The following is a 13,981-nucleotide window of genomic DNA, read 5'->3' as shown; positions in this document are numbered from 1 at the left end:
TTTTTATATGATATAAAAATTGGGTGATAATAATTTTATATCATTTGAGGTTGAGTTGAATTTTCTTATTAAAGCATGTTTGAAAAACGTTTCTAAAGTGTTTTTTAAAAAAAATTGAGATTTTTTAATTTTTTTCTTTACTTCAAATTAATATTTTTATTTTTTTCCCTCTCGAATTTTTTCCCTTTTCTCTCTCATATATATATATATATATATATATTTTTTTTTTAATACGGTAAAGAAAAAAAGAGATTGATGGATTTTTTTTATATTATACAAAAATGAGGTAATAATAACTTTTTTTCATTAGAGATTGCATGCATTGGATTTAACTGTCTAGTATGATCCAATAGCTTTGGATTTTGCTGTTTAGTTGGACTCAACAGTTTTGGATCCAGTTTCTAGACCCAACTTAAAAGATTCTTTATAATTTTCATAACTTTTTTATATTTAAAAAAATATTATTATTGATCTTCTACGGTCGCCAACTAATATGCTAGTTACATTTAATTTCAGGCAAGTTAATTTATCCTTTCTTCTTCTCTCCATATCCATTGCATTTTTTTTTTGTTATTCCAGCTATCATATATATATATATATATATATATATATATATATATATATATATATATATGAACTCGACAAATAACAGATACCAAAAAGATACATGAACATTACAAACACAAGCCAAGTTAAAAACAGTCACAATCAAGATTCAGGGTAAAATCTTAGAAGATTTTTTTCATTGTTATCATTTAGTGTGAAAATCTTGAAAATTTGAAACTTGAGTTAAGAATACCGGGAAGTTTTTGATGAACTTTAGTTGCCTTCTCTCTTACAAGAACATTGCTGAATTTTTAAAGAGAACAAAACTTTTCTCTGAATCTTCTAAATACCATAATTTATTACAAGTGATTCAAATTGTTGTATTTTACTGGAATTGTGTTGTTTTATAAATCGGAAGCTTTGGTACTTGAATGGTGTTTTATATCAATGTTGAATTGAAGGTTATATATTTTTGACTGGAGTGAACTTGACTCAATTCATCTTATTTATAACCCTACTATTGCATCAGATCACCCCTTTGGGGTTTAAAACCTATGCTTTTCATAGCCTCCGCCCAATTAAATCCCAGAGATGATGACAGGGTGACGCCCCACAAAGTTTTAGAGCCGGTCTCTCTCTTTGCTGAATTATGTATTGAAATTAAATGGTATTTTAGTCATTAAAGGTAAAAGTATCATATTTATTAGTTACTATTTTATTGGGTCATTATCTGCACATTAAATAAATTTTTTTAAAAATAAAAAATATTAAGAATACAGAGATAATGTAATTAAATCTCACTGTAAATCAATCTTAAAATTTCCTAACCCCACTTCAATTGATTAATATAATGGATCCAAAAATAATTTAAACTTTAAAATAACAATATTTTTTTAAAAAAATATTGAAATAAGATCACCTCCTATACGAGTTATATACTCTACTTTATTCCAAGGAATTTCTTTAATTGTAAACTTGTTGATTCTTCTCCCCCGAGAACATATAATTTGAGATGGGGGAAGAGAGAGAAGATTAGAAATCGTAGGTAAATTCATGAATTTATTTAATCCAATTTACTATGTTCGCGAATTGAAGAGTTCTTGACACGTTCCCTGCCCTGCCAAGTGTTTTGTGCTTGTCTAACATTTGAAGTTTCAGATGACATACTTGTTGCCATGCATTTTAGGGGATTCGGCAATTTGGGGACTGATTTATCGACGATACAACAACTTTTTCCTGGAAAAACACGTCATCAAGGCAAGTTAAAATATAAAAAGGAAGAGCGTCTGCACTCATCAAGGGTCAAGCTCGTCTGAAAGGTGAATAAATCACATAACTTTTTTTTTTTTTTTTGAAAGTTTAGTACCAAGTCAGCTTAATTCGGGTTATCGTATAGTTAGTGTCTTCTACACATTGAAGTCTGCACTAGCTGAGCATCGAGTGAACTGGGATTCCCAAGGTCCTCCTTTACCTGTTCTTTTTATTTTTAGCTTCATCTCAAAGATGGTGCTCAATGGTCAGGGGCCTGGTATTGTATTTTTCATCTGCATCTTAGATCAAAGCTTCCATGTTTGCTGATATAAAGCTTCATTTGAAATCCCTTAGAAGTGGAGGAGTACATTTTGCTTAATTAAAACTTTTTCCTATAAGCAACCTAGATGGTTTAGCATCACCACATGTCACAGAAGTTGGTCGTTAAATGGTATAGAAAAGACAAAAAGGATCCAAGAACAACTAGTTAGGAACCCTTAATCGAGTTTAATTGTAGCTTCTCCAAAGATGGGCTGAATATTGCTTTCGGGTGATGGACAAAGTGTGAACCCAAATGTAAAATAGGCGGAGTTGCAAAATTGCATCCATATATATATATATATATATATGGATTTCATCATCAAGGTGCAGTTTTATGTTTCAGAAAACTTCCACGAACCTGTGAACACCAAAGTTAGACTAGACATTGGAAAAGATGCTGTCAGCTTGATTGATTAAGCTATTCCTCCAAGGATTTCTTCTTTCCTTTACTCCAGAAAATTTAAGACCACCTTTTCCCTTTCTTGATGTTTCTGATTGCACTGTTTCTTTAAGTTTCTCCAGTGCTGCGCATAAAAGCAACGAAAAGCTCAGTGTTACTTGCAAAATTGCATCTCTATACATATATGGATTTCATCATCATGGTGCAGTTTTATGTTTCGGAAAACTTCCACGAACCTGTGAACACCAAAGTTGGACTAGACATTGGAAAAGATGCTGCCAGCTTGATTGATTAAGCTATTCCTCCAAGGATTTCTTCTCTCCTTTACTCACTCTAGAAAATTTAAGACCACCTTTTCCCTTTCTTGATGTTTCTGATTGAACTGTTTCTTTAAGTTTCTCCAGTGCTGCGCATAAAAAGCAACAAAAAGCTCAGTGTTACTTGTACCACCATCTAAAGATATTCTATTTAGAAATCAGAATTTTCATGGTTTCCTCGTCCAGCGAGGATACAACCAGCATTTTAAACATGATATCATCACAAAGATCTTATTCATCACATATCATCTTTACAGCCTCTTCCTTTCCAAAGGTAATGGTGAACAGCAATTGACAAAGAAAGAAAGAAAACCGTGCCCAAATCATCATGACTGACCAATATCTTTGCTACCAGGACCAAAAAAAAAAATGATATAGAACAGTGGTTTAACATTATTATCTCAAAATTAATTGAATCTGTAGTCTAAATTCAAGACAAATTGCAACAATAAGTGAATCCTAAAGAAAAACAACAGTAATTTTTACTTTCACTCATGAGCAAATGCAGAGTACGTATCTGCCAAAGCAATTACTAGTTTCTCCATAGGAAAGAAAAGCCAAGAAATTACCAGATAAATAGAAGGGGTGAAGTGACTTAACAGAGCTGGAAGGGATGGAGTAAATTGGACAAGAATCATTATCAGCTTTCTGTAACAGTTTCTTGAAACGTTTTACCTGAAACAAATTAAATAGTAGATTATTTAACTATTTCAATCTGCTAAAAATATGTTAAGAATGATTCCAGTTGAGCCTCCAGGTTGCTGCAATTGAGCACTTGTGAGGCAACAATAACAAATACAGCAGACAGACAACCAATTTGTTTTGAGCAGACATGCAAAAAAATTGCACTGACATGCATTAGATGGTCAGTACTGAATCAAATGAATACATTCAACTTTCATCTGATGTGATGATGGCCATGGTTCATCCAGAATTTAGTTCCCCCCTTGATATAAGTAATTTTTATTATATTCCATATATTGTGAATCCAGCTTGTTAGATCATGCTAATGTTAGATGCTTCCAACTTCTTAGTTTCAAACCAGCTTCAAGCAAAAAGCACAACTTTTCCTTTAGAATAAATGTTTTGACATCAATAACCCAAAATAAAAATCCCATCCCACAAATGGTCTGAACAAGCATATAAAAATAGGTCAAAATCAAGCTGATGATATACTGATCTATGAGTCTGCTCTCTTATATGAGCTCAGGCAGTTGTAAATGGTGACCGACAATTCACAACAGCAAAATAAAACATCAAACCTTTATGATCAACCATGGATGGTAACAATGTTCCCTCTACATGTGTGTGCCTACAACATTGAGCCTGAATGTTTAACCATGTATGTGAGTGTGTGTCAGCAACGAATTTGGACTGAAGTAATCTCATTGATGCATTACCACAAAATATGTCTCGAGAAGAAATTAAAAAGAATATATACCTCATGCGTGCGCAACAATGTGATGCAACGCCCAGTCTGGCCAGCTCTTGCTGTTCGACCAGCTCGATGAACATATGTCTTTACATATGCAGGCATATCATAATTAATGATATTTCTCACTCCTTCAATATCCATTCCACGAGTCATCGCATCGGAGGAAACAAGTACTTGTATCTCCCCTTCTCGGAAGGCCTTCAGGGTCTTGCTGCAACATTTAATTTAGTTTTGTTACATTCATTTTTTATTAAATAAGTCAGATATAATCCATAAACCTTCTATTACAGTAAATTACAGCCTTTGGCTAGGAACCGTAGAAAGCATTTTGCAATTTTCAAAATCCCCATGATTCTTTGACATCATCTTAACAAATACAACAATTACAATGAAACCGCAATCCTAAACTAGTTGGGTTATAGATTCTTTTGCGCCATTCTGCTTAATCATAGTCCAAAACTGCCTCAATATCATGCGATATAAAATTTTGACACCACTTCATTCACATTAGTTCACGCCCCCCTTCCTTTTTCCCCAATACTACTTGCTAATTTATTACTTCTCCAAACTGGGGCCTCTAGCATCCTATGTAGGGCTAAAACATCTTAGGCGGTCTTCTCTCAAGGATGGAAGTTGCACCTACTGCTTCCATAATCTTCACAAATGTAGTATTTAAATGATTTTCACCTAAAGTTTATTCAAAAATATTCCCTGAGAACAAAGACTTCAATCAACATGAAGTAAATGTTTTATTTTAAAAATTGAAGTTCCAGTGGACTACAAGTAAGTCACAGGGATTATATGTTTATGTTACAAATACGACAAGGATTCCATTCTAAGCTAGAAGCATCTTAGGAAAACTACATTTTATCTCCCTTTCCCCATACTCCAAATGTCAATTGTAGATGCTTAATTTGCTCTCACTAATTTCATTTGGAGATGGTCTCACGTTATGATCATGAATTAATTATGGGATAATTACAGTCTTCTATAGTTTGATTGTTTTTTCTCTGTCTCCGTGTTTTGAAAAATTATACTTTACATCCCCAGTCAAACTAAAATTTCTCGTGTGAAATGACGCTCCTACCCTCATATATAATATATTGCAAACTAAAAGAAACGACAGAACACTCACTCTCACTCTTGTGTGCATTGTTTCTTTGTTTCTCTCCACAACATTCTCATGAAAAAACCCAAATTTCTTTGTCCATATTAGAGAAAAGAACCTACAAAAGAGCCATAGAAAAAGGCGGTTTTTAGGTTGATTTGAAGCTATGAATTCTGGGTTGTTTTTAGGACTGGTTTCAGGCTGATCTTAGCTTAGATTTTAGGTATTTTAGTGGGAGAAAAGGGAGGCATAATCAATTTTCTTTATATGAAGGAAGAGTTAATGAGTTGAGGTGATCCTAGAATAATTCGAAAGCGGCAAGTTGATTTAATTTTTGCAAAAAAGTTTTATGTTCTCTATCTTTAAACTCTAGGCAAGATCTTGCATACTATGAATGACAAATAGTATGAACCAAACCAGAACATGGTTGTCGGATCTAATGAAAAGCCCCTTATGGGCGAGATGAACACATGAAGAATTAGTAGGTAATGTGATGATGAAGGGTCAGTTCAATTCTGCATATGTTCCCCATTTTCTCGCACAGGTGCAACAAACCTGAGGTTATATGGCATCATGGCAGGATTTTTACACAAGATACACAAACTTTCAGTTTTTACTAGAAGGTTGAAAGAAAGATTAAGTGTTTTCATGAAGGTTGAACAGCAGAAATGTAGTTATTTGGAGCAGTTACATCTTTGTTTAAAACAAGGTGCCCCTTTGGACATGATAAATAGCAGAAATAGCTGAGCAATTGAAGACAGGTTGTTGTCATGGGAATGTTATGGATTCTAGTTGTGCCAGGATTCCAGCAAGTATGGTGGAGATTGGTGGTGGCTTGGGTTTTATGCTTGGGAAAAAGAGGGAGAGGGGAGAGTGGCAATATTGTTATTTCAACATAGCATGTGTTTTTTTATCATTAATTGAAATAAAATGGAACTTTATAAATAATTCCAACTTTTTTGTTGATTTTTTTTAGCGGATATAAAGTATTATGCAACTTATAAATGTAAAATGTAATTTTTCAAAATGCGAAGGCAGAGAAAAAAAACAATCAAACTATAGGAGGTTCAATGTAATTATCCCATTAATTATATATCATTATAGTGATAACTACTGACTTGATTAATCATGCTTTTTTTGGTTTTCTTGTATGGATTTGGATCATGTTTAATGGGAAGCCTTGATGATGATCATGGCTCATATGGAACAATATCTCATAACGCATCATCCTCAAATTTTGAGACTGTCCTCACCTCTCCCCCCAAGTATTTCCTCGGTCTCCAAAACACCATTTTAAGCCCTCATTCAAAGTCAAACCCGAATACAACTCCCCATCATTCAAAAGTCACCATAGACTCATTCTTGGCCACTAAATTTAGTCCCCATGGCATTATTTGGTACACAACACTCTCACCAAACACAACCAACAAATCCATACATAACCCCTCTACATCATCAAGCAAATCTCATCTATGCAAGGATCTATTCAGTTTTGCTAGAGTTAGGACAGTTTTCTTGGATCTTAATAGTTATGAAAAGATGAATATTATAGCAACCCATCAATGTTGTCATTACAAATCCCATTTCTATCTCGTTAGATATGAACTAGTTCAAACTTACCTTTTCATATCTCTATTATAGTTCCATTCTTGTGATTTTTTAAAGATATTTTCATGTAATATTAAAATCTTTCCTTTAGCTATATTGAATAGATGGTCTTCTCATGATCATGGTAGCTCCTACACGGTGGAAGAGATGATCATAAGAATTCAAGGCATGGTCCAACTAATTTGCTGTTTATTTTAGGTCGTCCAATGTCATACATGTAAAAGCCTTTTCACCAGTCCCACCTCTACCTAGTACCCATTCAATAATGTAAATTCATCATAATATTACCTTCTTACTGATTGACGTTGAAGACCTGAATACTCCTTGATCTTGACTTTCAAATCACCAAAAAAGTTCAGTAAGGTGCAAAGTCGATGAGTTGACTCCACAGATGATGTGAAAACAATACATTTCTCCCCTCCTAAATGTTGTAGAACCGCAACCAAGTAAAGTGGTTTCAGGTTGGACACGCAGATCTATTCAAAACATGTAGAAAGCTCATTTTAGTAGAGAAAACACGATTAATTTCTTAGGGAGAGCTAAGCTCCCTGTCATTGTCATGCTTCAAGAAAATGTAACTATATGATTGGAGATCAAGTTACTATAATTAGTTTAATGAGCAGAATCCAAATTCAAAACATTTTGACTTTTGAGTCAATAGCAATATAAATGTAAATTTAAACCCTATATGGAGAACTTTAAAAAGAAAACATTGGCCCCCAATATATCATATAAAAATATCATACTAGATTAGTCCCAAAATGAACATCATGTTCAAAAAACAATAAAATTTAAATTTTTTTCTTTAAATTCAAAATTTACTTCACCTAATTTATTTTTCCACAAATTGAACATAATCTTTCATTTTTCTCCAATTTGAAAATAAATTGTCATTTTTTCGCACATAATACTCATTTTAGGACAGAGAGTACGAAAGTAAGGAACTGAAGTTATGTTCTACCACATCTAAACCGCAAAGATTGGCACAAAATCTCTAAATTTTCAAAGTTCTTCCCATTGCAATTCTAAGAACATTCTGGAAAATCAATACTCAGAACTTCTACCCTTTACCCTGCCAAAAATGGACTCCCTGCAATCATGGAGAAATAACATCTAATTTAACTAGTATAATAAGAAAAGAGCAAATCTGCACCAAGATAACATTATTGTATTAAGCAAGTTGTACAAAGTAAAATCATATCAAAATCTGTTTTAATGTATCTTTTCATATTCCCAATTGAAACTTTGATCAAACTGAGGTTGAATCAACAGCTATAAAAAGTTCAAAATTAAGCCATAAACCACAGTTACCAAGCACAGGCTGGCAATACAATAGTGATAGCATACCAGTTTGTAGGATTCTAATTTTTCAGGGAGTTGATAACGTCTTTGACCAGTTGTCAAGAATAAAGGATGATGCAGATTAAGTTGAGCAAGCTTGCTTGGATCTTGGGTTAATGTGGCAGACAAAACCATCTTCGCAAGCCTAGGGTAAGATTTACCCTTGAACCCCCTTTCGACACCACTGCAAAATATTTCAAATAACAATCACAACCAAGACTGAATGTATCAAAGGATATAATTTACTTATCTTTTCATACAATAGTAACATGTAACTCTTAAAGATGTTGTATATCATCCCATAGGATGCAGGAGGTGCTCCATTAACCCCAACAATCACATTGAGCATCAATTCAAGCATCACAATAATTCTCCTGCTAGCAGCATGTGTGACTTACGAGAGACTCTCTTGGCCAGAAATATATGCAGTGACATAATACTGATGTATGGGCTAATGCATGAAAATAACTTGTTGCTGAGACAAGAAGAAGCTCATGGTAGATATTGTGGAGGGAGATAAACAAATATAGAACTCACCATCTCCTTATGGTTTTTAAGGAACCAGATGCATAAGGAAGAAAATTATTAACACCAGGCATGAGGCTTTCATCATAAGGGCAGGTCAATTTGAGCACAGTCGGAAGCCAAGATTGGTATGATTCCCTGAGCAAGCGGTCTGTTTCATCAACAACCTAAAATAATAGTTTGGTTTATTAGAATAACATTACCACCTAAAAAATGACAGAAATGAAAATATGTTAAGGCAACACCTTGTGGCCCGTGCATTCATACAACCAAAATCTAAAATTTTTATTTGTTTCTTCCAAACATGATGTCCTAGAACCAATCATGTTGAAGAAACACGAAGAGGAAAACAAAAAGGTAGAGTAAAGTATCAATCACGAAAGCTGTTGGCCATCGATGGGATGCAGTGATATAAAAAAACATTAAAATTTTAAGCCTATGATATGTTGGAATTACTAAAACTAATTTGGAGTTCTTCATCAAGATTTTTATTCTTATATAAGATCACATTTAATTAATTAAACAGCAACTGAAAAGTATATTAGCATGGAAAACCAGTAGCTAGCAGCTAGCCTGCGTATTAGAATGGATTGTCAAGATGAAATTAAAGCAAATTCCTCTGAGAATCAATTTATAATAAAATTTAACCAAAGTAATAGCATTTAAAAAGAAAAGGGAACACTCATCTATTTGTTAAAAAAGGCAACAAGAATTCAGTCCCATATAAACTTTCACAGAGAACAAAGGAACTTGGTGTTAATAACATGAAATAAATTAGAGTTTCAGAACTAAAATGTGGCAAATGTAAGTTGGAGATAGCACAATTCGATGCTTACAAGATAACAGAGGTGCTCGAGTGTAAATCCCTTAGTGGTAGTGATATGGTCCATGAGCCTTCCTGGGGTTGCCACCAATATATCCACTGAACTCTGTAATTCTTGCAAAACATCTTGGGGGTCATAACAAATCCCAGCCTCATGCTCGGGTTTCTTAATAAGTTCTGAAATTTCATCAGCGATTGAAGATTGGCCCACAGCCAAACCAACAGATAAGCCCATAGCAGGTGCTATGGCAGCAAAAACTTGTTTAACCTGCAAGGCTAAATCACGAGTGGGCAAAACAACCAATGCACGGAGACATTTGACAGCGCGAGTCGAAAGCATTTGCACAATTGGCAAAGCATAGGCTAAAGTTTTGCCACTTCCTGTTGGTGAATTAATGCAAAGGTCCCTCTCAAAGGCACCTGGCCCTATAGTCTCTTGCCAAACTGCAATTTGAACTGGAAAAAGTGTCTTGAAACCCATATTCTGCAAAGCCATCTTCAACCTAAAATGATGAACAAAGATTTTGATTTAAACAAAATAATCTCGAAAAAACAATATTTGAATATATCAAGATATATATATATATATATATATATATATATAGAGAGAGAGAGAGAGAGAGAGACCTGGGGTCAAGGCAAGGGAGGATATCAAGCGGGTACTCTTCAAATTTGCTTACATCAACCGGGCTTCTCATCCATGGCAACACCGGCACATTCTTATTCTGTTTTGCTATTGTTGATTCCTCCATTCTCTCTCTGTTTCTTCCCGTCCCTGTTTCCACAATATAATTAAGCCCTAGTCAAGTCAAGCAAAACAGCTGAGAGAGAGAGTTGCTGGGTACTGTGGGGATGGCAATAGATCGGGTCGGGAGCGGATATTGTTCCACTTGACACCGCCCCAAAACATCAAAATCCACCACCATCCTTCAACCTGGTCGGATTAGGTCCGATGGACTTTTTCCACTGGGCTGGTACCCAAGCCCAATCTGGTTTTTTTAATAGATTTTTAAAAGACAAAATCTAAGCTTAATAGTTAGCTTTTTATAATTGATGACTACAAAAATAATTTTTAGAATAAACAGTTAACTATTTTGTACATCCATTATACATTTCAAACTTTGTTTGTTTTAGGCTTGATGATTGTTAGGTAATAAAATTCCATGGATAGAATTGTATTGTAAGAGATTTTTAGTTTAAACTATATATGAATTTTAATTTGAACTATGTGTTTTAAGGTATTTAAACTTTTGTATTGTTTATGTAACTTTTGTCTTAATTGTATTATACTATTATTTACTACATGGCTGAAATTGTTTATATAATTAGTTAAAAAATTTACGTGTCCAAAAAAATATTTTTAAGAACCTTGATGTAATGTGTGTCAAAAGGTTAAACACCTCACGCCCTCTCCAGGTTGCTTGGAAAAACAACTCACCAATAATGCTAGAGAGAGCAGAGCCGCCCATCTCTCTCTAAAACCTAACCATTTTTCTCCCTCCATGACTCTCCAGGAGCCTATACACCAACTTCAGGTACTATCTCTTTGTACCCTTAAATATGTTTTACTTTTGGTGTTTTTTTTTGTTATAATCACCTATTGTTTGTTATTTTGGTACGGTTTTGCTTTCATCTTTCCATTTGTAGTGAAGTTTTGAGAAAATGGATTTTGTTATATTTCGTTTATTGTTTCTCATTTGTGGAAAATCAATGTGTTTTATTGATTTTTTTGTGCTTGTCAATGAATTAATCAATTTTTATGGAGTATAGTTCTGTTCTTTTTGTGAGAAAAGCAACTTTGAATATCTCAAAGAGTGTATTTTGATGATTAATTGTATGAGTGTGGATTTTCTGTCTATCCATGATATGAAAATTAGTGGTTTCATTGCTCTTACTATTGTTTTTTAATTTTTCTTTGTATGTATTTGAAATGATTTTCTGTTTGTTTTTTGACTTTTTTTTTTTCCTAATATAACACAATGGGAAATAGCAGACTCCTAACTATTGTTGCTCCTTTTTTTCTATGCTTAACACAGAGGCAACTCTTTGTTTCAATAAAAACAAAAAACCAAAACCATTGGATTCTACACACATAAGGTGCAGACCTCTCCAATTTTTTTTTTTTAAAAAAAGGGTTGTGCATGCAGGTGCAAAGAAATGACATGGATGAATAAAACATAAAACCTTTTTTTTTTAATAAATTCCAGCACAGAATAGCGGTGACAGGAGTGTCATTAACCCATTGCAATATAAGGCTTTCGAAATGGACAATCTTTCTAACGTTCATCTAGCAAGTGTAGATTTTATGAAAAAAGGATCGAACTCGTACCAAGATGATGTAGGCTAAAGTCCTGGGAAGAACAATTCAAAGACAGCAATAACCCTCCTAATCCTTACAGCAAATGAATCTGGAAAAGCACCACAGAACCGAGGTTATTCAACCATGCAAAACTAGTTCAAGACAAGATATGGAAAAATAAATCAAATGCCAATCAAAAGGCAAGCTAAAACTGCACGCATAGCAAGCAGCAACATTGAGCTATATATAAAAAAAGGAGCATAGCAGCATCCATGTAACTACAAAAAGTGAAAAGCTCATTGATGAAATTAACATCGAAGAAGGACCACATCCAAACCTAAAACCAAGTTCCAAAACATAAAAGCATTGCAGTAAAGCAATAACATGAGTCAGGCATGGGTTGTCCAAGTTTTTAAAGGTTTGAAAGGGCCACAACAAAAAAAGCTTCACTGAAGAAACAGTGGCCAAGAAAATTAAGGAAAGAAGGTAAGCACTGAGAGTCTACCCTAGCTTCATCTTCTTTCTTTCTTTCTTCCCTTCCTTCTTAATGTTAAGTCTACCTCAGCCTCTGGTGATATAGACTCGTTTGATTTTATACATTTCTAGCACTTAAAAAATCACAGAAAACTTCTCTAAAGCATATATATAATTGGTAGATAAACTTTCTCCCCCTTCTAAATTCTCAGTTATCTTCTTATTATTTTGTCACCCGAAAAGATTCTTAATTTTGTCTGAATAGCATGCTCAAAATTCAATTCTAATTTCCCACGTGGAAAAATATGATATCAACACACTAAATTGAAAACTAACTTTTGCTTGTTGATTTTTTTTTCCTAACAGGCTAAAATTCACTAACGATGGTGCTGGCTGCTAAGTCCATCTAAAAAAAGAAGCTGCATAACCCAACACATACGAGCAACAACAAAGAGACAGCATACACCCAAACCAGAAGCAAGAGAAACAACTGGAAACCAATCTTATAACAAAGAGATGGTAGAGAGTTTCAAGAAAATACAACAGCCACAGCAATAGAACAAGTACTAAGGCACATGCCACCAACCAGAAAACCAAAGCAGAGAGAAGAAACAATGAGAAAAATGCAAAGAATAAAATACATTTATAATAAGCCTAGAAATAAAAGTGGAGAAGCAAACCAATAAAGCATAAAGAACTGCACCAACAGTGGGGATAAAGCCTCAGAAACCCTACAAAAACAAATTAGCAACTTATAAAACACACATAATTGATCAAACAACAGCTCCAACCAGTAAAAGAGAAATGCAAAGACAGGAAAAAGGAGAATAAAAGGAAAAAACAAAGTCACCAATCACAGTGTGTGAGTGTAGCCCAAAGACATCTAGCGGGACAAGTTCGGATTCGGTGAGCGGAGAAAGGTTGCCGGAATAGGTAAGGCTTCGCCGGTTATGGATACTATGGAACAGACAGAAAGACAGGGAGGGAAATAGAAAGGAGATGCGGAAAATCTAATAGGGTTAATAGACTCCTCCTGATTGTGTCCTTGTTTCGACTGATCTGTCATTTAAATTTCTTTTCTTTTTCTTTCATAAATTGTTTTAAGGGTCCAGTAAAACCCAGCCGTGTTTAATCAATCAACTATTTTGAGAATATTATTTTTCACACTGGCATTTTTCTTTTTGCTTATTCAGATTGCATGCACCACATTGCCATTATTCATATTCATGGAAAATTAGCAATTTTTTAAGATAAATAGCTCGTGAATTAATGCGAGCTGATTTATTAACCATATAAATTATTATAGTACTAGCAATTGAAAGTTAGATTTATAAATATAATGTCAGATTCAAGCAACCACACCATCGTGAGTTTGATAATCATGCTAAAATCAAGCAAACTTGATCTAATTATAATAATTATTATTAATTTTATTTTTTAAATTAAATTTTATAGTTTTTTAATAGTAATAATATTATTTTTAAAATTTATTAATAATTATATTAATAATAATGAAAAATAATAATATTAAAT

At 33.7% G+C, this 13,981-nt stretch overlaps 1 protein-coding gene across 2 annotated transcripts; it reads right to left on the bottom strand.

Moving 5' to 3' along the window:
* Nucleotides 1-2,225: 2,225 nt before the first annotated feature.
* Nucleotides 2,226-13,505, bottom strand: LOC118039725 (DEAD-box ATP-dependent RNA helicase 1). 2 transcript variants are annotated; one of them, XM_035046510.2, is made up of 12 exons: nucleotides 13,299-13,505; nucleotides 13,129-13,179; nucleotides 12,005-12,083; nucleotides 10,303-10,450; nucleotides 9,689-10,178; nucleotides 8,865-9,019; nucleotides 8,334-8,511; nucleotides 7,275-7,462; nucleotides 4,277-4,481; nucleotides 3,405-3,510; nucleotides 2,755-2,924; nucleotides 2,226-2,642 (listed from the first exon to the last, which is right to left on the bottom strand). In XM_035046510.2, exons 4-11 carry the CDS (start codon nucleotides 10,425-10,427, stop codon nucleotides 2,815-2,817), a joined length of 1,557 nt encoding a protein of 518 aa, XP_034902401.1. In that variant the 5' UTR covers nucleotides 10,428-10,450; nucleotides 12,005-12,083; nucleotides 13,129-13,179; nucleotides 13,299-13,505; the 3' UTR covers nucleotides 2,226-2,642; nucleotides 2,755-2,814. The 2 variants fall into 2 exon arrangements, with proteins under 2 accessions (XP_034902401.1, XP_034902402.1); XM_035046511.2 differs by lacking the exons at nucleotides 12,005-12,083; nucleotides 13,129-13,179; nucleotides 13,299-13,505 and having other exon boundaries at nucleotides 10,303-10,579.
* Nucleotides 13,506-13,981: the final 476 nt, after the last annotated feature.

The sequence above is a fragment of the Populus alba genome, chromosome 4 (genome assembly GCF_005239225.2).
Source record: "Populus alba chromosome 4, ASM523922v2, whole genome shotgun sequence".
Taxonomy (NCBI): Eukaryota; Viridiplantae; Streptophyta; class Magnoliopsida; order Malpighiales; family Salicaceae; genus Populus; species Populus alba.
This window is presented reverse-complemented; position numbering and strand designations above follow the sequence as displayed.